The sequence below is a fragment of the Strix aluco genome, chromosome 17 (genome assembly GCF_031877795.1).
Source record: "Strix aluco isolate bStrAlu1 chromosome 17, bStrAlu1.hap1, whole genome shotgun sequence".
Taxonomy (NCBI): Eukaryota; Metazoa; Chordata; class Aves; order Strigiformes; family Strigidae; genus Strix; species Strix aluco.
Window position 1 is genome coordinate 11447495 of NC_133947.1, and position 24881 is coordinate 11472375.

Genomic DNA, 24881 nt, shown 5'->3' on the forward strand with positions numbered 1-24881 from the left:
TGGGGCTCGGGGGAATTGCTGCGGGGAGATGATGATGTGCAGTCAGTGCTGAGGGTGGGCTGAGCCGCAGGGCCACACTCGCCTGCAGTGGGAGTCCCAAGGCAGTGCCAAAAACCCTGGGCAGCAGCAGTTTTGACAGATCCGTCCCCAAACTTCTCTGAACCCACGTGGGACTTTTCCCATTCAAGGACTGGCAATCTCAGCACAGCTAAATTTCATTACAGTAGCAACGATCTGCCAAAGGGTCTGATTTTCTGCTCTGGGTGGAGCTGGCCATCAGACAAGCCTTATTTTCACTTGCAAACCAGGCGGATGGGATGTTCAGCCAAATGCTTTTTCACTGGCGGTGCAGCTGCTCTCTGCAGCCAGCCGGAGAGTGGGAACGCTGCACCCAGGGACGGGCAGCACCAGCTCTCCTGCCACTCCCTCCACATGGGAAAAGAAGCCCCCAGATGAAATACCAGCACAGAGGAAACCTGCTCAAAAGTCACTGGCAAAGATCATTTTTCCAAGAAGCTCCATAAATTAATTCTCTGCCTTTTTCCAAACTACCTCTGGAGAGCAGAAAGCAGAAGCCTCCGCAGGTACAAGGCATAACGGTGCCTGTGCAGATGGGCTTGCACCCGCTGCCCCCGGGCAGGGTGCTGGGGAAGCACTGCCAGCCTGCTGCTCTCCTTCTTCCCATCACCCCATCACTCTGTCACCAGCACTTTGCAGCTCTCCCTGTCCTGCTGGCTTTTCCAAGGGATGGTCTGCACCCCGATAGTTCTTTCATGCATTTGAGGTGGGATAGTTGGGGGAAAAGATATTTAGATCGGTTACCCAAAACCTCAGCTTGTCACTTGTCTCCCTCCGTGCCCACCTCTGTTGTCTTGCCTTGCCTTTCCCTGCCCTTGCCTGGCTCCTGCAGGGACACAGATTTATTTGGTTTATTTTTATTCCAGCTTTGGTTGGAAACCCAAGGAGCTGGGAGGGGGAAATGCCACAGTTAATGTGGCTTCCCCCAGGAGATGTGCAGAGCCACAACGGGGCACAGATACTGGAAGGGTGCTTTTAAAAAAAGCACATGGAAATTCATTTTATCGGTAGTTATCAGCTGGTATTTATTTAGCCCTGGGAGGTCTCAGTTGTAATTCATCACCAGGGTTGCCATTTAATTGCTCAGTGGTTACGTGCAGCCCTGAACCTCATGTATTTGATAGCAGGGACACTAGTAATAGGTTTCACAGCTGCATCTTAAAATTCTCTCCAGACTCGGTGTTCACACCTGAAAAATGATATTGAAGAATTAGAAGCAGAGAAAAGTGCTACAAGAGGAAACTGGGATCCACAATACCAGTCTCAGAGACATGGCCTTTTCCTGGGGAGCGTGAGCAGCCCAGCCAGCCCGGGATGTGGGGGTTCCACGGCCAGTGTCGGGAGCCCCTGCAGAGCCGTGCAGTGGAGCGGCTGGCGAGATCACTCCAGGTTGCGGAGATGAGGAGAGGCTGCAGCCCAGCAGGCATTTTCTAGGAAGCCACAGGGCTGAGGCAAGCATCGCTTTGTGGCCAAGAGGGCTGGGGTGCCTGTGCCCCCTCACAAGAGCACCATGTGCAAGCGGAGGAGCAAACAGCCCCTCCTATCCCAGCTTTGTTTCCCCATTTATTTAGCAGATTCTTTTTCCAGCAATGCTTTTTTGGGGGAGAAAGCACTCACTAACCACTAAATATTTTGGGGACAGCTATGCCACCTATAATGTTTCTGCAGCTCTCTGCTCTCCAAGCCTCCCTGCAATGGCAGGCTGGCACACAGCCTGTGTCTTGAAGCATCCAGATAGCTTCAAAGCCAGCCCAGAGAGAGGAATGAGCTCTCAGGCCAGGAACCAAGGAGAAAACCAGTTCATGACTGATCTATTTTTAACAGCATCTGAGCTTTGGATGAAGTCTTGGCACTCCCCACAGCTGGAGGGGCTGATGCTGCCTGGACAGGGCAGGGCACAGCGGCTCAGCCATGCATCCAGCACCATTCCTGGCAGCAGAGACTGAGGCTGGAACAGTGCCCTGGTCCCTGATCCAATATAACACTCAGCCCTGCCCCAGCAGCCAGGCCGAAGTGGACAGGGAATCAAAGGTGATGGGACAAATGCCCCCAAGTGTCCCTCCCACCAACTTCCCTGCTACCCACTGTCCTCACTCCCCCAGGGCTGGCAGCACTGGGGCTGACTTGCAGCTTGACTTGCAGCCCTGTGGAGGAGTCCCCCCCACTCCGAGGGTTCCCACACACTGCTGAGCCCCCGCTACCACGCAGGAGTGGGAGGGAGACGGGTGGGAAGTGACCGGCTGGCAGGCAGGTGCTGCGAGGCAAGGCAAACACGGCGCCGGCTGCAACACCAGAGACCTTGAGATAACGCAGAGCTATAAAGGAAAAGAGGTCCAGGTGGGGCGATCACTGCCGGAGGGGCTGGCTCAGCCAAACCCCACAGGGGCCGAGCTGAGGGGGACACTTGGACCATCTCCTGACCTTCCTGAGCAACGCAAGGGGAGAACCAGCCGTTGCTTGTCCCTGCTGAGATGCTCAGTACATGGCACAAAGAGGGTGACTGAGGGAAGAGCCACATGTAAAGACAGAAGGGTCTGCAATGACCCCAGCCTCCTCCTGACTCTCCTCGTGATCTCAGACAAGGACAGCATGGAGATGAATCCCCAGAGGCAAACAGGTAAGCCAGCACGCCTTCCCCAGGCACCTCCACCAGCAGTGCTGCCCCCCAGGGCGCTTGCATCCCTCCCCGCTCCACCACTTGTCTGTCTGCTCTCCCTGCCAAGTGCTGAGTCTCGGGAAAAACAGCCGCTTCGGGTTTCAGCGCGGCCTCCTTGGCAGCTCTCTCCTGGCTACAGGTTAACAGAAATACTCTGAATATTACCCTTCTGGCTCATCTGCGCAGGTCGGACCTGGGTGCATCCTCCCTTGGGCAATTCCAAAGGACAGGGCATGGCAGAGAGCAGGGTGAGGGATGCAGCCAGCTCCCTACCCTCCCCGTTGTTACAAGGGTGGGGGCTTTATATATTGAATTGTAGAGGGGATGAAGCAGATAGATTGAGAAAGAAGGGGTGAAAGGCTCAGGAGGTGGCAGTACACTCACAGCTCAGGAAAAGCCCCGACCGTAGTGTCCTGAGGAGGAAAGCAGGTTGTGGACTGTGGCTATGGAGTCATGAGCCACATCTCAGGTACAACCACATGCAAGATTTCATACATCTGGGCACACCAGCCTTTAGCTGAGATTTCTGTCTGCAGCAAAAAACACACGACTCCAGCCACCTGCCTGGTCTTGGCAGACCTTTGGCATGTTGTGGGAGCAGCAGCAGCAGCTCTGCCCTGGCTCCAGACCCCCTGAGAAGCCAGGACAAGGGATCGTCATGTTTTGCAAGGAGTGGGAGACAGCTGGGAGCCTCTGGCCGAGCACGCTGTTACCCAACACGAGCAAAGCAGGAGGGCTGTCCCATGCAGCACGCCCGTGCGCAGGAGGAGGCACACACAGCAGGCCTGGGCATGCATGGCAGGGGTGCATGCTCTGATGCCACATGTGATACCAGCTAACAGCACATATTTCTGTGCTGGAAATCTTGGCCGATGGTAGAACAGCCCTAGACGTGATGTTCCTGAGACTCGCGCACCTCACCTGCCTCTCCATGTACCCTGATTTGTTCTGCAGGGCTCTTCTTTGTGGAGACCCAACCTGGTAGTTTTGGCAGGCCATAATTCAACACGCACATCAGTGTTATTTGATGAAAGTGTCAAAAAAAACCCCAAAAATAGGCTTAGGAGCCTGCACACAGACTCCTTGTGTTTAGAACACCAGAGCCCTGGCAGAACAACAGCAGAAAAACAGCAAGAGCTGGCCTCAGGCTGGAGGACGGGGAGACAAATTTTCATGTCCTCAGCAGGACAGCAAGTCATCCTTCAGGTCCATGCCCAAGAGAAAGGCTGCCCAAAAACTGAAAATGGGGACCAAGAGAGGATGAACAAAGTGGGTCCCACCCCAGGCACAGGGGACAATGAAGCAACCAGAGCTACCTGGAGAGATGCAGACAACTTAGGTCAACCTGGAGGCACCTCCTGATGTCAGATTTTGCTGTTGAAATCCCGATGGACCGCTGGCTCACTGTCCATATATTTACAAGACCCTCAAGCCATATGAACAAATGAAGCCTGGGACAGCCCTGGAGCTGGATCCACCCCCTCCTGGAGGGTTGCCCAAAGCTTGGTTTCTCCCAACACAATCTCAAGGTGCTCCCTGCCCGCAGGTGCACAGCTCTCAGCAGTGCCTCTGCAGCCCGTGAGCGCTGAATCCACCCTCAGGACCATTTTACAGGCATTGACCTTGCACTCAGTCACAGTTCCTGCACCTCTCTGCTCATCCTCCACAGCAGCTGGGTGACGAGTTGCAAATCCCACGAGAGAGGACAGCAATGCAGTTTTCAGAGCAAGGAAGAGTCAGGGAGCGCAAGCATGTCAAGACCAGGAAAATGGCGTGAATTTCCAGCCAAAAATGGTTTTTTCCCCCCTTTTTAAGGACTGATGTGTCCTTGATTCTTCCCAAACACACGTATGGGAAAACAAGAGCAGACTCTTTCCAGGACATCACAGTACTCTCTGGTTACAACACTATGGCAGCTTTACTGGGCCAAGTGCCACCTGGAAGTACACGTTGTTTGAAAAACAAGGCTGTATTTCTTGAACAGCACATCATGGCTCCAAACCCAACAGGAGCAAATCGGCAGGAGCGCTGTAACAGGAAAACCTTGCTGGATGCAGAAGGGACTTCTCTTTCCCTCCCCTTTGTCCCTCAAAAAGCCAATTCCCTGCCTTATGGGGCCCACTCCTACACTGACTAGGATTAGCATATTGACAGGGAGGGCAGGAAGAAGATGGATTTCTCATCCAGGTCCACTTTCAGGCTGAGTGATGTCTTTGTCTCACAGCTCACAGCCCAACAGGCTTATACTATGATATTTGAAGTCTCCTTGGGATGGAAATGCTGGGTGTAGCAACAGACAGAGCATCCCCTCTTAGATGTTCTCCACGACAGCACCAATCTATTCCTAAAAGACCTCCCAACGTTCTGCAACTCAGCTAGGAGGAAAGCCTCTTGCCTAGCCAGCCTCTGCACTGAAACATGCTGTACCTGGGCTGCTGTGGCAACAGCTGGCATAACATATTCACTTGCAAATTAAACATGGCCTTTTGAAGCACGTGTTAAAGATCTAGCCAAGAGGAAAACATCAGACGGTCAGCCAATTCTCCTTGCTCAACTAATCACATCAAGAGATGGCTCCTTTTTCAGGACTGCTGGTGGCATTTCTCTGTCCTCTCTGTTCCTCAGGCTGCACTTGTCCCCTGAGCTGCATGACAGGCAAATTCAGCCCCATCCCTAACTGGTATTTTAAGCAAAACTGGAGGGATCTTGGAATACTTTTAGATTTTGATGGAGAGTGATCAACAGGGGAAAGACCCACCTTACTGACTCTCTTTAAAAAGCAAATGCTCTTCTGCAAATGGGCCCCTGGAGGACAGCTGAACTGGGCCAAGAGATTTCAAACTCTGGAGGAGAGGATGTCTGGGCCGTCCAGAAGCTGAGGCAGCAACCCACTGCCTAAGTTCTTGTTCTGGGAAGAAGGTGTTACACTGCATTTTTTTCCCCAGAAGTATATATGTTCAACCACAAAGGAAAGAGAAATGGCCCAGAGCAGCTCCTGGGCTGGTGCAGTGTTTGTCAGCAGAGCTCCTGATGCAGCAGAGCCAGCATCTCTAAGCAATGAGACTGATAGTTACCAGCAGGATGTCTGTCTCCCGAAGCTGCTGGGACCAATATCCCCAGCTGACCTCCAGCAAGCTTACACGGCACAGACAACCACAGAGAGCGCCTGCTATTTCAGCCCCGCAATCATACATTCATTGCCTGACCTCCTTCTCTAAATCTTTATATCATATTTCTCACTCTGGAGACGTGACTCAATGTGTTGGCATAAGGAAATACGCCAGGAGAATATTCTTGTGCTTCTCCCCTTTATCCTACCCATCCTGCTATGTGTTTAATTGAAATAGCAGAAAGCGAGGAGCATTTGGAGGCTGCAGAAAAGCACGCAGAGACTTTTTGGCCCTCCTCAAGACAGAAAAGCAAGCTAGTTGAATTCTTTTCTAGATACTTTTCACAGGAAGAGCCCCAAAGGTAGCACGGGAAATTGCCACCTAACTTCATGGCTGCCACGTCCCTCTGACAGCAGGACGGCAGGATAACTGCTGTTCCAGGACCAGGATGCTGTCAGCCCATAGGAGATGCACCAGAGAAGAACCTCCACCAGCATCGCAGCAGCCTGTGGCCTCACTTCTGCCCACACTGAAGAGCAGGTGCCTTGGGGACCCTTGTGCCTCAGCATCATCCTGTCATTGTCATCACACACAGATGCTGCATGGAAACCTCCTGCAAGACCTCCCAAGGGACTCAAAGCAGCATTTGAGGCCATGGCTGAGGACCACTTGACTTCAACCTCACCCCTATGTGAGATTAGCCTTTTCTGGTCAACCTGTGAGCAACCAGTTGAAATCATATAATTCTGCTGCATTTACTGAGTTCTTGCCAAAAGTGCCTACAGGGTCTTTGCTTCCAGGACAGATCAGGGAACAGTCTGAGGTTGCTTCACTGTGGCTTTCAGGCCCCATGAGGCTCTCCAACGAGAGTCCTACAGCACGGCATGTGGAACCAGAGACCAGGAGTGTCAAAGCCACTTGCTCAAGTCTGTGGGAAGCCTGCCGCAGAGTCAGGACCCGGGCTGGCTCTCCCACCTGCGTCCTGGGATGAGGGTGCAGACCCCAGCTGGGGTGAAAAAAGGGCACTTCAGTCAAGGAAATGTCCAGATGTGCTTTAAGGAACCTGGGCATGGGGCAGCTGCTCTCAGCCCATCATCTGCCCCAACAACTTGACACGAGAGGTTCAGCAGGTAAGAGGGGGAGTGAAATGGAGGAGCAGTAGTGAGATTGCTGCCTGGCATTTGAGCGCAGACTGAAATGTTTTGTGTCACTCTCATCCTGGCTGGTGCTGTTAAAGCCAAAGCAAGATGCTGTGAAAAGAGAAAAAGAGCGAGGGGGATGTCTAATGTGACATTTTGGGGAAGCCATCCAAGTCCAGCTGCAAGTGTAGGAGCTGTGAATACCCAAAGGCAGGGCTTTTCCATCTTTTTCACCTTGTGGACCCTGCTAATTTTGCAGCCAAGACACAGACTCTCGTATAGTGGGCTACCTCTGCTGTCAACAGATCTGCTCCTACTGATTCCTGCTGCAGACCATGGACTCCTACGGGTCCACAGACTACAATTCAAAGACTCACGAACTTATACGTTGGCAATAAACCAGCAAAGCAGCATGACACATCCCAGAGATGGAAAGGCTGAAGTCTGGAGAGAAACCAAGTTACTGCCACCTCTCTGCAAGGGACCACAGCTGATCCTTACAGATTTCCCTGATGGGCACCAGAAGGACCAGATTAGCGATGGATTCACACGTGCAACCAGGGGCGCGCAAGGCGAGAGATCAGAAGTTTGCAGACAGACACACAGGCAAAGGCAGAACGTTGCTAGGGAAGACAGATCCACCCTCCAGTAAAAAACACCAGGAAGGACAAGCTGCCTGAGAATCAGAGAAGCTTCAGACCCAGGATCAGGCACGGCAGCCTGGGGCATCCCGTGTGGGAGCACTGCCATAGCTGTGCACCAGTCTCTGGAGTCTCCAGAGCCTATCCCTCCCCTGCTTTAACAGAGCTGGTTTAAAACCCTTTCCATTTAGCCAGGACAGGAGAGGGAAGCAAAGCCTTCTAAGTGCTAAAAATGTTACTCAATACTTAAAGGTACATCTGTGCTGCACGTACCTACCTTGCTAGCCCACAGCAGGTAACAGAGTGCAGAGTGCAAAGTCCGGGCCCCCACACCCGGCTGCTCACGGGAGCCCTTCGGCACCTGCGGGAGCTCCCTTCCAGCCAACAGAGCCCAAGTGATCAATTTTGCTACTGTTTGGGCCCAAAGTGGTGAAAACACGATTACCGAGAGGTAACGACAAGTGGCAGGAGCTGCTCAGCCTCCTGGCACAGCTGGAGGAGAAGTGTCTGACATCTGGCACAAGAGGGACTGACCGGTTCTGGGGGAGTAGCTGATTTTTATAAGTTTCTTTATAAGCACCACTCAATTTTTATTTTTTTTTTTCTGTGTTTTTTCTAGGTCCCATTTATTCACTCACAGTAGGGCTTGTCTGTAATTCCCATGTGCGGGTAGATACAAACACTACTTATCTCCCCCTCCATGTTTCAGCCCTATTCATCAAGCATTTGTAAAGGGCATTTTATGAGCTCTGAGTTTTTAACAAGGCAGGCACACGGCTCCAAAGCGAACAAAGGGGCCCCTATTGGAAACTTTAAAGATGTTTAAACAAAGGCTTCTCTTGAAAACCTTTAACCCCTAATGCCAACCTCAAGGGAAATGCTATGTTATGAGCAATCGGAGCACAAACATCTTCTGTGACCACAGATTGCCTACAACGGGCTGCCTTGTTGGCTACGTCTTTTCTGTTTGCTGCCGTCGCCAACCAGGGCAGCTCCTGAGCCCATTTTGCACTAATCACATAAAATTTCTTTAGTTCCTCAAGAAAAAAGAAAGTTACAACTTCCACAAAAATCAACAACAGCTTTTTCCCGTTGGATGCAGCAATACCCTGCCTGCTTCGATGGAATGTGGTGTTTTACTACAAACAGCGAGATTCCCTCCGTGCTTTCCGGATGGGAATTTGTATTTCAGATGAGGCCAAATTTATCCATATCCTGGTGACAAATATCAAGGATGAGATCCAAGAGCAGACTTCCACACACACACTTTTTGCTGGTATCAACTGCCAATCTAATGAATCCCTGAAGAGATCACAAGAATCTGCTTATGAAATGCAGTTTCTACTTGTTACTGAGAACCTGCACGCTCACTGCCTATGATTAATTACTCCTGTTCGTGGAGAAAGAAAAAAAAATTACTATCAAGAGACACTACAGAGGGTCCCACAGAGAGAACTTCATAGTAACTTTATAAATAATCTGGGCTCAACTGAAGCAAAACTCCTATGGGTTTAAGCAGAAGAGGTAAAGTTGCATGCCTCATCTCAGCCGGGGCTCTGACCAGGCCCCTCTCCTGGAGCCCTCCTTCCCCCCCAGTCCCACTGCACACACGTGGTGGCTTCCTCGGGAGCGGGACAGTCCCGTCTCCCTGCTGGCCTCCTCACCGACACCGGTTCCCACTCGCAGCCCTGCCTCCCGGTGGGACCGGGCAGCGGCACCGCGGCAAACACCGTCCTCACGGAACGAGGGGGAGACCCCAGCGGAGCACGTACCCCCACATCTGCTCAGCTCCGGCGGCCGCGTGTTAGCACAAATACGATGAGTGCAGAATAATCCCATTTCCCAAACAAGTTTTTCCACGTAATTGCTTGGAACAAAAATGCCCAAAGCTAATTTTTCCCCTTGAAATGACTAGAATTATAAGCCAAAGGTGGCTGATTGCTTGTGCCAACGTATTTATGAGTATGCACAGACTCAACTTTCCAGTCGTGCAGAAACAGTCCATAACAAACTCAGGGCACACTTCTAAGCTTATCTTTTTGCAGGATCTCGAGCTCCTATTGCTCAGTCCGCCCTGCCCAGGTGTACCAGACTTTATTATTCTCTGCGAAAAGAGATCCTCGATTGTATAAGCAGGAACCTGCCCCACAGCTAGGCGAAAGGTGAGCAGAGCCGGCAGACAGCGAACTGCGCCAGCCCGCCAGCGCGGGGGAGTTTCACATCCTCCGCACCGAAAGCGGGGTACCCCGGCCCACAAACGTGCCCCCCAGCCCAGCGCTCCGGAGGGCAACCGCTGCCACCGCGGCAGGGGGGCAAGCGCGCACAGGCGGGGGGCTTCGGGGGGGCTCCAGCCCGCAGCTTTGGGGGAAAAACCCATATTAAAGGCTCTGCTCTTCTCCCCAGCGCCCCCCGCTTTGCTGTCTGCTCTCCATGCCCAGGATCGCTGCCCCCAGCCTCACTCCAAGGAAAAGCCCCCCCCGGAGGCTGCCAACCCCCGCGGCAGCGCTGGGCGCTGGCAGAGCCCCGCGGGGCCGGGGCCGGGCTCACCCTCACCCCCACCCTCACCCTCACCCCTCCTCTCCTCTCCCTTCCCTCCCGCAGGGGCGGCGCTGCCCGCGGAGCCCCTCACTCACCCCTGCCGGCCGCGGAGCCGCTCCCCGCCGCGCTACTGGGGCAGGTACGGCGGGCGCGGAGCTGCGCGGGGCGCGGAGCTGCGCGGGTCGGGGCGCGGGTCGGGGCGCGGCGGCGGCAGCGCTGGGAGGCGGCGAGGCCCCGCGCGGCATTTAACGGGGCGGGGGGAGCGGGGGGGGGGGGGGGCGGCGGGGCGGGCACGGCCGCCGCGCCCCGGCCCGGCCCCGGGGCAGCGCTGGGGGGGGGTCGAGCCGCCCGCCCCGGCGTGGGGGTGCCCGCGGGCTCCCGCCTCCCCCCGCCCCGCGGGTCGTGTTCGCGCAGGTGCCCACGGGCACGCGGAGCTGCGCGCAGGTGGGAGCGGCCGTGGCCGGGGCTGCGCGGGGGTCGGCGCCCAGCGGGGCGCAGCGCCGGGCCCGCCCTGCCCTCGCTTTTTGCTTTTTGCTTTTTTCTATCTTTGTTCTTTTTTCTTTCCTTTTTCTTTGTTCTTTTTTCTTTTTTAAAAAAATTAATTTAAAAAATTTTTTCCTTCTTTTTTTTTCCTTTTTCTTTCATTTTTTAGTTCTTTATTATTTTCTTTCATCTTCTCCTGCTGTGGGAGTGCACCTGGGAGCCCCATAAACTCAGAACATCCTGAAAAAAGGGGTTTCCGAGCTTAACATCCCTTTGAGCTACAGTCCCCTGGGAGTTTAGGAAGCTCCGCAGGTAGTGGCTGCAGTGTGGGGAGGTGCGTTTGAACCAGGGAGCTGCAGAGCAGCGCTCTGAGGGCTGTAGAGTCTCAGGTTGAGTTTCCAGCAAGGTCCGCTAATGTGCCCAACTGTAGGGGTGGAGATCATCAGCAGAGGCTTCTTAGACACCCTGGAATCGACCTTCCCAGCCCTCTACCTCTTCTCAGCACTTAGATCAATCTAGTGGTGTAGGAACCACCTTTAGTGCTTTATAGGGCTGTGTCTTAGTGCTTTAACAGCACTTACTTTCCTCTTTGCACCAACATCAACAGCTACATGAGGAACAGAGAAAGGAGTCTACAGTAAAGCACCCACATTATCTGAATTTTCTAGCCAATAAGCCAATCCTGCGTTATCAAACTCGGGCATTTTGAGGGTGCTGGTCCTTCTGGGGCAGGCACAGGGCAGTCGGGAACATGCCCGGGGTGACCACCCTGGCTGGCCCCTGGTCCCCCGCAGCACTCACCACTTCAGGGTTTTCACTCTTCCTGTTCTCGGCTGGTGTTTGCCATTGGTGTGGTCGATAAATCCCCCAAGCCCAGAAAAGGCTGAATTTCACTTGTGTGTGCAGTGAGGAAAATATGGGATTTATAAATACCCATGCATATACAAGGGCTTGTGGGTTGGGTTGGTCTGGATTAAAGAAGGTATTGAAAAATGAGGGAAGCCAGAAACTGCAGGCTTCTCATTTCTGTGACTTCTAATGGCTTTTCCTTTTGCATAAACATTGCATTGACTCCATACCCAAGAGCACTGCAGGCATTTTCTCCCCTGCTCTGTACAAAATATAACCCAGACCTCTAAAATGGATATTTTTTATTAGGACGTTTGGTTTCCCCAAGCTGAGGAAAGAACAATTGCCCTCTGTGGCAGCAAGTCCCCAGAAGCTGCAGGGCAGCCATCTCCTGAGCGGGGCAAACGGCAGCTCCTCTGTGGGGGTAAAGCAGCAAGTTAAAGCTCTGCACTTGAGTTCAGTGTTACCTGTGCTTGAGGACACTGTTAGCATGAGTTAAAGCTCTTGTATAAAGAGTTGATTTGAAGACCCCGTTTCCATACAGTAGCTGCCAGGAGTGTATTTTGGTCTCGTGATTTGGGTACTTTCATTCCCAGGAGACCAAAAAAATCGGATCCCTTCCTCTGCAAGCTGAGCTGGTGACTGCCGGTGAACTGGAAAGCAGCAGTGCAGAAGGAGGTTTGCTTCTCCCGGTGTCCGTAAAGTGCTTTTTCTGCTTCTGCAGTTACCCAAGGGTGCACACACGGGGTGTTGTGGGACTTCCCGGCCTGATCTGCCCTCGCAGAGCCGGACGTGATGTGGGGACCAGGGTACGTCCCACACCATGAGCGTGGCTGTCTCAGCGGGGACGTGCGACCCAGCGGCAGGGGAAGGCTGAGCTGAAAAGGCCCCTGGGTTGGGTTCTCCCCTGCTCGTGACAGAGCAGGAGCTGTGCCTGCGGCGGGCGGTCACCCAGGGCGGCAGGGTGCACCGAGCTGCCATGCTCTGCGGCGGGAGGTGGCCGGCGATGCCCAGCCCTGCCCGACCCACCGGGACCGAGGAAGGAGAAAATGCATTTCCCAGCTGGAGACAGGACAAAGGGCTGAGTGATGCCTCCACACTCGCTGCTGGGAAGGCGAGGGCTAATTTTCAGCTGTGGTGTTAAACATTAGCTCTCCTAAAATCAGCGATGTGAATGCAGGGTCCGACCCTACCAAAGCCTCTCGGCGCCTGCCTGGGTTCCCTGTGTGCCCACATAAAACGAGATGGTCCAGCTGTGTGGCTCCTGTGAAAAGCACACAGGACCCTCCTCCTTTTCTGCTTCGTTTCCCATGGAAGAGGGCACAGCAACACAGCCGGGACTTGCAAATACCCACGGGTGCCCTGGGTCTCTCCCACCTCCAACGCCAGGGCAGAGCCACCCCAGAGATGCACCTCAAAGCGTGCTCGCACCCTCTCCTGACCTAAAGCGAGGGGAGAGCCTTGGTGGTAAGCGATGCCAGGCTGAGCAGGGAGTGGGAAAGGCTTACAAAAATCAGCGTAGGAGAAAGGTGGTGGCTCCCCCCTTGCTCCCCCCCTGCTTCCACATAATGCCTAACTGTCTGCGAGAGCAGTCGAGTCCCAGCTGAGACCTCAGGCTCTGAAAAGGAGGCTTTTAGCATGAGCTCTAAGAGCCCGGCCCGTGCGGTGCTGCTAACATGACACTGAACTAACACTGCACTACAATCAAAGCATTTTAATAATTTAATATAATAAATGTCAGAAGGAGTGAATAATTCCCTGTAACCCTGAGGAGGCTGTAGGTGCCAGAAGGAGCCAAGTGGGTATATTGAGCTGCTTTAGCAATAGCCCTTTGACTCTCTGAAGGTAAATTTAAACCAGATGATGGATGTTGGGTGGTCGCCTCTGTGGGCAGAATGGCGAGCACTGTTCAGAAGTGCGTCACTGAAACAATTTAGGCCCAAAATTTGGAAGGCAATGGCTGCAGAGAGCGGACAAAGAAAAGAAAAACAAGTTCCTCCAGCTAGACATCAAATCTGAAGAACTATGGTCTGTTTACCTGCCTGTGGCATGCACATTCCCACTTTAAGCAGTAAACAGCATGTGGATAATTATTCCAGAAGGCTCTTTAATAAGCTCCGGGCAGTACCCCACGTGCCTCTGGTATTACGTACGGATGGCAGGGAGCAGTGATACCTGCACAAGCCTGGCCCTGCCCCGAGCCGGTGCCGCGGGAGGCTCTGCACAGCAGGCATTGCTGCTGGCCACGCTGTCAGCACACGTCTTAATCCACAGGTTTTGGCAATTTGCTCCTGAACACTCCCTGCTGCTGCTTGGCCTCGGTACCAGGCTGTTCCCTACTCTGCCAATGGGTTAATGGGAGAGGCTCCCTCCAGCAGCTCCCAGCCCAGCCGGATGGGTGCTGGGGAGCTGATCGGTGCTGGTGGGTGACACTCACAGGGACGGAGCATGTGTCCCCTCAGCTGAGACATGAGCAAGGGCCCAAAGCTACACTCTCATTTTGCTCTGAGTGCTGAATGATGAGACTCACCAGGAAAAAATTCACACACCCAGCCTGGTTCTCCCCTGCTCTGTGCCCATTGTCTCTGACAAACTGAGGGCAAGATGCTACTGAGTGGAGCCAGCAAGGTTTAGCACTCATTTTTCACTGTGCTACATTAGTGTAAAAGAATATCCAGGGTCAGGCCAATGGACAGCCTTTTCCTTGATCTGTTTTCACATTTATCCCGATCAAAATCAGTAGTTCTGTTTAAAAAAAAAAACCAAAAACTTTTGCAGAGGGATTCCCAAAAGGTGCTTTTAGATGAAGGGAAAAATTGCAAAGGCAGATCAAAGCTGAAATCACACTATTGCTTGGCAGCAGAGGAGTGAGACAGCTGCAGATTGCCATTATGGAAAAAGATAAATAACTTTCTTACAGGATCTCTTTGGCTGCACAAACATATAAACCACTCAGTAGATAGAAAAGCTGGAGTGAAGCTTTTCAGCAAGACTAGGTAACCCATCCCAAAACTCAACTTCAGCAAGCTGGAGCAGGCATCTCCCAGCCTCGCAATGGAGGGTTGGAGGGAACAGCTCCAGCCTTGGCACGGGAGCTGGTACGGGCAATCTGAGGGTCTATCTGGCAAAGGATCTCCTTCTACCTTGCCGGCAGTGCTGGCCGGGGTGAGCTGTGGCAGAGCCCAGAGCCGTGTGCTGGCAGCAGCACTGGGGCTGCCGCGGGGAGAGGGGCTCTGTTACAGCGCCGGCTCTGCAGGCAGCATCGGGCTCGCCATGGCCATAAAACATTCATTTCCCAGACACAGAGCAGCAGCTAATGCTGTGAGTGACACTGGCACCAGCTGTAAATCTGATTTTGGCAGAGCTCTGTTGATTTATGCTTGCTGGTGATCCGGCTAACACATCTAGGATAAAGAATTGAGAACAAGGAGGGCAGCAGATTATATCACCCATCAAATAACTGAACAGAGCAGTGATGGGAAAATCTGTGGAGTGCAAAGCCTCAGGTGCCTGTGGGACTACCCAGAGGAGACGCTGGGTAAATATTTGCTTGTATGGGAGATGTGTTTGTCTTCCATATACAAACAGGAGAGCATCAGTTCCATCCACAACGTGGGAAAGCTGGAAATGAAGGGATATACATTTAAAGTGAAGTGTAACATGGATCCTAGAAGCTATAAAGGGCACAGCCTTTTTAAAGTACACGTGTTGCACTGGGAAGAATGGAATTGGCAGGTGAACTCTTCTAAAAGGCCACTTGGCATGCCTGCTTGCTGCTTCTCTCCCTGGGAGCTTACTCTGGCTTCTGAGCCCAGCAAGAGCTCACCATAGCCTGCCTTGGGGTGCTTGGCAGGACCAGATTTACCTCTCTTCACACATCTGATCATTTATGCCCTCAGTTATTCTCCATTTCTAGCCCATTTAAGAGGAAGAGAGACTGTTTTTAATGGGGATGCTCCACTGCATACCTCTTGCAAGATTTTCCCTGGGTGGCCATGCCTGATGCCCCCATCCTCACTGCTTCTCCTCCGAGCGATCCCTCAGTGCTGCCCGCAGTCCCTGGCCTCTTTCTCCCAGTGGCTCAGCAATGTCTTTTGCAGCTGTGCCTGGGGCTTCACAGCCTTCTCTGGCCGCTGCTGTTTCTCTCTGTCTCTGATGTGAGGCCACCGCTGTGTGGAGATGTCATGAGTGACCCCCCAGCAGCCTTGGGAGGGTCAAGAGCCAGAGCCTGAAGCCAGTTTCCACACAGCTTTCTCTCTCCTGAGGATGCTGGATCTGCTTTCGGTCTGATGCTCATCCAGGTAGGTCCAAAAACATCCCCTGGGCATGCAGAACAGAAACACAGAGCCATTTTCCAAATACCAGCAGACATGAACACCCCTTCCGAGCAAGGCAAGTGAGCTCAGCACACAGAATAAGTGAGCTCAGGCTTAAGTCAAGACCTTTCCATAATCAGCCAGGATCCCCTTGGTAGGAGCAATTTCTTGAGTGTGCCCAGCTGCCACATCCCAAACATGGGCAGATGTGCCAAGGAGGGGGTCCTGCCCAGGCAGCACTCCTCCCCTCTCCTCTGGTTTTCTCTTATCCAGCCAAAAGTACTTGAGGGGTTTAGGGGCTTTCTGTAGGGCAGGAGCTGGTGTTCTTCAGATGGGCGGTCTCGCCTCCTCTGAAAGCAAGTCAGCATCACGGAACGTCTCCTCAGGAGACACCCCATAACTCTCCCCCCTCTCATCCCCCAGTTCTTGCACACGTGTCCCAGGTGGCAGAGCAGGGCACCTCAGGCTTGGACCCACCTCACCTCTCTCTAGCCAGTTAACGCCCAACCTACTAAGTTAGCAGAGTTAAATGCCGGGTGCATGAGAACTCCTTCCAGTTAATAGAGCAGAAAGAATCAGTAAAACCACCCACTTCTTAGGTCTCAGAGAAAAATGCATCTATTTTCACCCAACAGCCCTTGCAGAAGCTGACGAGCAGCTCCTCCTTGCATGACAGCTCCCCAGCTGCACTCACGGCTCAGCAGCATTTTCTGATTCACCAAAAATCCAAGCAGCAAGAAGCACATCAGGTGGAAAAACAAATTAATAATCAATTAGAGCGCTGCTACCATTGTGTGGGACTGGACGTCTTAGAAATGCACATTTCAGAGCTGTAAGCATAGGTCCTTGTGTGTGTTCGATTGAAAACCGATGAAGCAGTTATTCAGTTACTCAAACATTATATTTTTCAATGCCAGCCCTGGTGTTGCAGCAGCTGAGATGCTCTCTGAGCTCCAGTGCTTTCTGATGGGAAAGCCTTTCCACCTCTCCCACCCTGTCAGGCTGGACACGGAGGGAGCCCCAGGATCCCTGCTCAGTGTAGGACTGGTAGGGCAAGGCAAGGAGCCTGGTTCTGGTGTTACAGTGCTGGGGGACCACTGTCTTATAGATCCAACCCGTACCAAACCAACCTGCTTCGAGATGGCGTGCGGAGGTACCTGCAGCTGCCGGCAGACCAGACAGTACTGATACTGCACGCCAAAGTCGCACAGAAGTCATATGGCAATGAAAAAAGGTAGGAGATCACTCCAGCTTCTCTGATAGCCACTTCCAAACCCAGCTAACTAAAGCTTGATTTCAGCCTTGCTAGATTTCTCTGATCTAAGCTGGTAAAGCAAATGATTTAACATATCCCTTCTCCATCCACTCATGACCTTTTTGCATCCAAACCCATTGTTTAATCTTCACGAACTGAGTAACACAAGAAGGATATTAACCCCACCTCCATCCATCCCAGTCAGACATTCCTAGTGGTGAGGTTCCTCCCGTGAAGTACTGGAGAGCAAAGATGAAGTAAAAGAAGGGCAGATACTATTCAAATCTTACCCCTCAAGAATGAAATTAGAAAGACGAAGAAGAGCAAAGGTTAGTGTTTTAAGTGCTCTGGAAACGTTGTCTTAAAATCTGAACAGCCACAGCAGAGACTGGGGTGTTTCCATCAATGCCCACGGTCTCCAAAAGCTGCTATTTTTGAAAATCCTTCCTGCCCTGCAAAAACACCTTGAGGTTCTGGCTTGAATCTCCAAAATTGCTACTCCTGGGCACTGACGTCAGACTGTGGCACTGTAATATAATTAATCCTCCATTAATCCTTGTGATATAAATAATCCTCTGTTATTACTGAGTGTGGAGTAGCTATGAGGCAAGGAGCTCTACCTCTAAAGCGTAACCCACGCAGACCCCAACGACCCCAGGGGACAGCTCTAGGCTGGGCTGGCTGTGCCTACAAAGTCTTTATCGCATGCAGCCTCCTGCCAGGGGCTGCTGGTCCACAGGTGAAGGTTTTGCTTCAGGGCTGGGTCTCCCAGCCAGGAGGGAAGCCCTCGTATCACTGAGCCTTTGGGACAGCCTCTTTCCCCTGCTCCAGACCCCATGCAAGGGATGAGTGTGAAAATGAGATGCTAGGTCTGGAGAGGGAAAAAACCAGCACAGAGCTCCCAGGTTAAAGTTTAAAGGTGCTGGTGCCATTTTTCTTCATGGTGGGAGTCAGAGGCCCGTGCTGTGGATGACTTGTTTAAATAAACCTGTACCCAGGACTTTAGGGCTCTGAAATATCCAACCCCCTGCATTGGTGTTTTCTCTGCTTTACCCAGTATCAATAGAGGATGAATTTGCACCATTCACACAAGTGCAAAGACAGTGGAAACCCAAATAAAACACAGGAAAATAGGTTTCTAAAATGCTGGCTATAGATTTATTTGCATTGGGCTCTGAATCTGGCTGTGAATGCAAACTCTGTTCCCGACCTGCTGAAACTCCCACATGGCAGGCGGGCAGAGGCAGGGGGCCCAATCCCCCCTCGGCTCGGGGCAGGGGGGGGTCGAGGCGTCCTGTCCTCCCCTCCAGAGCCAGTGGGCTTATGGCCACCAGCAGCCCAGACAGATGTGGCAGCCACCCGGGCTGGGGCTGTCACTGTGGCTGGAGGCAGCTGGTGCAGGACAGAGAGGCTGAGACAGCCGGTTCAGCAGAGCCCAGCTCCTCCGGCCAGCCTTGTCCACATCCCCCAGCCGGGGGTCCCCAGCCCTCGCTGCAGCACCATGTCCCTCCCAGGTTGCTCCCAGCGCTGGTGAGCCCTGGCAAAGGTCTCTGCTCTCAGCGCAGCCGTCCCATCACCCCCGAGCACCTTTTCTGGGTGCTGAAGTGCAGTAAGAAAATGCCCTCTTGTTTCTGCAGGTTTTTCTGCCCCCCACCTTGTGTCTACCTGAGCGGGCCAGGATGGAAGTTAAAACAGGAGCAGATAAAAGGTAAGCACTGGGCGGCATCCCTTTCTTCCCATGCCATGGAGAGCTTCCCTTCCCTCCGCCTCCACGAAGGGAAGAGTGACCCAGTTTATTTTATCTTTGCTCCCCAAACTCCTCTTTCCCTCTCGAGGCTGAGCCCTCTGTGGTCCAGACCTGGGGAAGGCTGGAGCCTGGGTCACCCACTGCACCAGGAGGAGCCGAGCCTTTGTCTGTGCCTGTGCCGGGGCTGGAGGGTGCTTCTCCCCATCTCTTCCAGCCAGGGACCTGGGAGAGGCGGATTTTCGGGTGTGTGGGTACATGGGGTTGGACAGCATGGGCAGCAGCCTGATGGAGACCCAGAAGCTCAGCTTCGAGGAGCAGCCGGACGCAAAGGTAAAGCCCACTGCTCCCTGGGGCTGTGGGGACCCCACTTATGCAGGGGCCAGGCTGTCCCTAACGTCATCCCACATCCTGCGAGGTCACATCATCCCCTTCCTCGGAATGTCACAGTCCTTCCTTCCCAGCCATCGCTCCCTGTGGCACGTGCAGCAGCCTAAGAAGCTGGGCAGGCTCCCCTGCCTTGCAAAGAGCCCTGTCTTTCTTTGGCACCATCTTTTCAGGTCGACAGCCCTGTGACAGGCAAGCTGCCAAAATCTGTACAGCTCCCTCAGCCCCGGTACCTTCTCCCGATGAACAGCACTGCTGCTTATCGCAAAATGAAAGCCTGCTCTTTCATTTGCAGATAAACAGCTAAAAAAAACCCGTGATCAATCCCAAAGTTCAAGAGCTTCAGCAGAGCTCTGACATCTTTTGATAGGGGGAAAAAAAGGAAGAAAAAGCATTATCTGGGGTCCCCGAAGAGCGCAGGGTCTGAGTCGGGCCAGAAACCTTACAAAAAGAGCCTTTGTCTGCAGTGCTTGCGCTGCTGCTAAGGCATGGTGTATCGGCCAGGACGGCAGGGAAACCATAAACCCAGGGTGATTTCTCATGTTATGTGGGATAAATCACACATGAACATTCATTTCCATGAGGAATTCTCTGCCCCCAGTGTAAATAAAGCCTCTGCCGAACCCCAGCTCTTCATTCCACCTGTAATAACATCTCTGGTCGTTTCCCCCTTTAAATGAACCCAAGGCTCTTTGAAAGGGTGCTATTATGTCCTTGCGGGGCAGTGAGGAGGGTGAGGAGGATGAGGAAGGCTGGTGGGGCTGAGCTGGAGCTGTCAGCAGCCCCCCTCTGCCCTCGACAGGGCTTCAGCTGTGCCAAGGCACTGTACATCTCAGACGCGGACAAGCGCAAGCATTTCCGCCTGGTCCTGAAGCTCTTCTTCAGCAACGGGCAGGAGATCGGCACCTTCCACAGCAAGCTGATCAAGGTCATCTCCAAGCCCTCGCAGAAGAAGCAGTCGCTGAAGAACACAGACCGTGCGTATGGGGATGGCTCTGTGGAGAGGAAGGCGGGCACGAGCCCAGGGTGGGATGCTGTCCGAGTGCTCACAGCTTGGCTCCAGAGTGGTCCAGGCTGGACGCAGAGCCCATGGTCACCCCCAAAAGAGGATGTGTCTGGGCATATTGATGTCTCATCTCCAAATGGTTCACCCACCACAATGTGATGCCCTGATGCCAATGTGCTCCCCATACTGTGGGCTTCACCCGCACCTTTGAAAAGCCCAGATGGGCTGGCACTTACCTGCAGAGAAAGGCAGCCGGTGGGTGCTGGCTCCTGCCAGGCTGGTTACACCCGTAACCAGGACTTGTCCTCCCCTGGCTTGACAGAGCCGTAGCTCAAGCCATACACAGACCTAGCAAGCGCTAACCCCGCCACCTCTCCCTGCAGTCTGCATCTCCTCGGGCTCCAAAGTCTCCCTCTTCAACCGCCTGCGCTCCCAGACCATCAGCACCCGCTACCTCTCTGTTGAGGGGGGAGCCTTCATCGCCAGTGCCAGGCAGTGGGCAGCCTTCACCCTCCACCTGGGTAAGGAGCCTCGCAGGGCCGCTGGTGCCGGCCATGCCCAGGGATGCCTGCCCCCAGCCCTGGCTCTCCCCTCCTGCAAAGCCAGTTCTTGGGAGCAAAAGGGGTGGGAATTAGCCTGGGGGTGTGGGAACCTGGCTCAGGTCTCACATCTGCCCAGTGTTCCTGGTGTGTCTCTGGAGCTGATGACTGTTTCCCACTGATTTTGAGGGTTGGCATCATGCTCTGAGGGCACACAAGCTGTGACTAGGGCAGCAAGAGCTGTATTGATCTGAACATTCACAAATCCAAGCAAGTAACTTGCTTGGAAGAGGCCAGAGCCCAGCAGCATCCCTGCCCATGCTGCCTCTGGCAGTGTCCCCATGAGGTACCACATCCCAGTCCTGTTCTCCCATGCTGGGCTCCCAGGGAGAAGTGGTGTCTCCAAGCAGTGAGCACCTACAGAGCAGAGAAAGCAGTAAGAAAGCACCGGGAGCAGGGCCAGACCTGTGCATAGCAAGGCAGCGCAGGTTGACCTGCTCCCCAGCTGCTCGGGCCGGTGACTGTGCCTTTCTCCTTCCCGGCAAGCCGACGAGCACTGCACCCGGAGCGAGTTCCCTCTGCGGGAAGGCTATATCCGCTACGGCTCTGTGGTCCAGCTCATCTGCACGGCCACTGGCATCGCCCTGCCTCCCCTGGTAAGCCTCCATCCCATCCCCGCGGTGTCAGACACACGGCCCTGGCTGCTCTGTGGCTCTGAGCGCCGGGTGCCATCCCTGGGCTGATGCTGCTGCCCCGCAGATCATCCGGAAGGTGACGAAGCAGTATGCCATGCTGGATGTGGACGAGCCCATCTCCCAGCTCCACAAATGTGCCTTCCAGTTCCAGGGCAGCGACCGCATGTACCTGTGTCTCTCCACAGAGAAAGTGATTCAGTTCCAGGTACGGCAGCGTGAGGAGGAGGTGGGGACCCCTGGGGCGCTCCCCATCCTCTCTCCAAGCTCCTCTGTGTTGCTGCTGGCTGGGGAACATGTCACTGGGAGGGGTCTTCCAGCAAAGGGGGTCTGCATCCAAATTAAGGTCAGAATCGCTGCAAAGCTGTCTGCCTCCAGTTTGCCTGCTTCACTGGAGTCATCATCACTGAGATCTTTGCAAAAGTGTCATGATCGCTGTTTCCCAGTGAGTGAAGCAGTCACTTGCTGGAACAGAGACACTGGGTGTCCTGGCTCCGGACCCCTGCCATCCCCGCTGCAGTGCATTTGAGGCTGTGACTCTCTCTGCAGGCATCTCCCTGCCCAAAGGAAGCCAACCGGGAGCTGCTGAACGATGGCTCCTGCTGGACCATCATCGGCACCGAGACGGTGGAGTACACCTTCAGCGAGAGCCTGGCCTGTGTCCGTGAGCCCATCAGCCCCGTGCCGCTCATCACTGCCCTGCAGGTAGGCACAGTGCTGGCCACGGGCCACCCCCACCACTCCATTACCTGCCTCTGTCATGGCTCCTGCTCCTAAGCCCTTGCACCCATGCCTGGTGTCTCTCGGTTTTGGGATGCTGTGAGAATGCCCAGGTCTGGACTGCTGCAGCAGGGACAGGATGCGCAGGCAGAGCATCCTTCGGGAGAGGGAGTCTGGCTCATTCCACCACGTGACGCCCTGCCATGCCCTCTGCCCGTCACAGCTCACGGGCGGCGGGGACGTGGCCATGCTGGAGGTGCAGGGGGAGTATTTCCATGCACACCTCAAGGTCTGGTTCGGAGACGTGGAAGCAGAGACGATGTACAGGTAACGTGGCTGAGTGGGCCGGGGAGCAGGCAGGGAACAGCAGCCAGGTTTGGGCTGAACTGGGCAGCTCTGGGAGGGATGTGGCTGCCAACCTTGGGGATGGGGGCACTTGCACTGCCCTTTCTGCAGCACCAAGCACAAACACTGCAAGGGGAGGCAGGGGCGAGTCTGGCTGGTGCCTGCTCTCTGCCCTGACTGCAGGCTGGGGGTAGCGGTGGGTGGGGGACAACAGGGACCTCAGGGGGCTGCAAACAACCCTGGCAGAGAGGAACGAAACACCAGGCACAAGAGGGGAAACCGGCTGGAGGTGTCATGCTGAGCTCCAGGCTGGAGGAGATGTGCTGGCACTCACTGCCAGACGCTCCTGCGTGGGACCATCCTCGGCTAGTGCATGTTTTCCTCTCCTCTGCGCTGTTCCCAGGAGCCCCAAGTCCCTCGTGTGTGTTGTCCCCGACGTCTCTGCCTTCGGCAGTGACTGGAGGTGGCTGCGCTACCCCATCACGGTCCCGCTCCTGCTGATCAGGGATGATGGCCTCATCTACTCCAGCTCATTCACATTCACCTACACCCCGGAGCAGAGCTTCATCCCAGGGCAGCAGGTCCTCTCGGACATCCCCCAGGACTCAGACAAATTACTTGACAGCATCCATCAGGAGTTCACCAGGACCAACTTCCACCTCTTCATGCAGAGCTAGCAAGCTGGGCAGGCAGAGGCTTGGCCTCACCGCCAGCCCCAGGGAAGGGGAGCAGCCCTGAGCCCTGCTGGGGTTCCCCATCCAGGGCTCGGGGTGGGCCTGCCACAGGGTCCTCCCCACACATCGAATGCCCACCATGTTACTGTGATTTGCTGACTTCTCTCTTCTTCATGGCAGCATCTGACCCTGCTGAGATCTCACGTGAGAGTGTCAATAAATCAGGCTTGAAGGCCTCTTTACTGATTCAATTGCTTCTTTACTAACCTTCACGATTTACCTCCCATGCTGGCACAGAGCATCACAATTCCCTTGATGCCCTCAGTCCATATATTCAAAGGCAGGGAGGGACAGGGATGATGCATGAATGCAACCTTAAATGTTATTGATCTGTACCAGGAATCCTTGCATCGCTTCTGTGCTTTTCAGTAATGAGGAGCTGATTTCCAGCAGCCAAATACCTGGCACCAGATGTTTTGGTTTTTTATTGGAGGCCCAAATGGGGTTATTTCAAAAGGAAAAAGGAAAATGAGAGAAAAAGACTTCAGTGTGAAACCCAGCCCCTTCCTAGCTGGTGTGGCTGTGCTGAGCTCCGTTGCTTTCCACGCTTACACACACAGAGAAATTGCAGTGCTGGCATCAGCTGGAAACTGCTGATCTAAATATGCCATAAAAAGAAGCCAGGTTTCTTGGAGCCGACCCGAGCGTTATGCGGAGTGGGTCTTACAGCTTTATTTAGTCTTCAGATCTCCGTGGCATCAGAAGGCCCATGGTGTACCTGGAAACCTGCTGGTTTGGCAGTCCTGAGCCGGCTTTTGAAACAACCCAACTGCCAAACCCACGGAGCTGTTTAACCCACACTGACCTGGGGGGCAGCGGGCAGGGGAGCAGGGGAGGCGTGCTGCCCCACCACCCGCAGCACCCCAGGAGTGCAGGGCACCTGGCCCCACACATGGGCATCCCTGGCTCATCGCCCGGCTTACCCGCATGTTTCGTGCAATCCAGCACGTTTTGGACGCCGGCACTGCACAGACCGAGAGCCCCAGCATGCAGCCCGTCCTCGGTCTCGCCGGGTGCATCCCCTGCCATGCTGCGGCTCCAGATGCTGAATTCAGGGCTGCAGGGGACCGATGGCCTCGCGCCACCCAGCATGGAGATGTACAGTGATGCCTGGTGTCTCGTCCTCCTCCCTCTGCAGCTTGTGCGTGGCCCTGGCTCCCATGGGAGCACAAGAGCTGGGGTCTCCAGGGTCCCTAACTCCACCAGGAGATGCAGTTCCTTCTTCCCCAAAACGGGAAGCTCCCAGAGGGTGCAAAGCTGTTGGCAAACACATGTGTGGGCATCTGGAGCTGCAGCTGCTGGTAGAAAAACTCAGGGAGAATAGTAGAACTCATTCCAACAGCCAAGGGCTGGTGGAGGAAAGGCTGGTGTTCCTCCACAGCCAAGGGCTGGTGGAGGAAAGGGCTGGAGGACAGAGGAAAGGTAACCACGTGAAGATCCACAGGGGGTTTCAAAAGGAAGCAAGTCCCTTGAGCAGGAAGCAGATCCCAGTGCACTCATCAGGTGTTGGGAGCAGTGGTATGAGACCTTACTGCTTCTATTCCTGGCAAACACTCAAGCATCTGATACAGGTGCTGGGGGCAGTGGGGGCTTCCCCTCTGTGACAGCTGCTCGGGCCATCCCATGGGCCCATGCTGACCGTCCCCTAC

General features: G+C 54.2%; 1 protein-coding gene across 1 annotated transcript; it reads left to right on the forward strand.

The window, feature by feature from the left end:
• Nucleotides 1–9158: 9158 nt before the first annotated feature.
• RBPJL (recombination signal binding protein for immunoglobulin kappa J region like) lies at nt 9159–23175 on the forward strand. Its single transcript, XM_074843120.1, has 14 exons — nt 9159–9427; nt 9670–9786; nt 10063–10139; nt 10226–10301; nt 16919–17044; nt 18703–18773; nt 19027–19142; nt 19999–20173; nt 20586–20723; nt 21288–21397; nt 21501–21641; nt 21983–22138; nt 22377–22480; nt 22902–23175. The coding sequence occupies exons 1-14, from the start codon at nt 9159–9161 to the stop codon at nt 23173–23175; spliced, it is 1950 nt and encodes a 649-aa protein (XP_074699221.1).
• The last annotated feature ends 1706 nt before the right edge of the window (nt 23176–24881 follow it).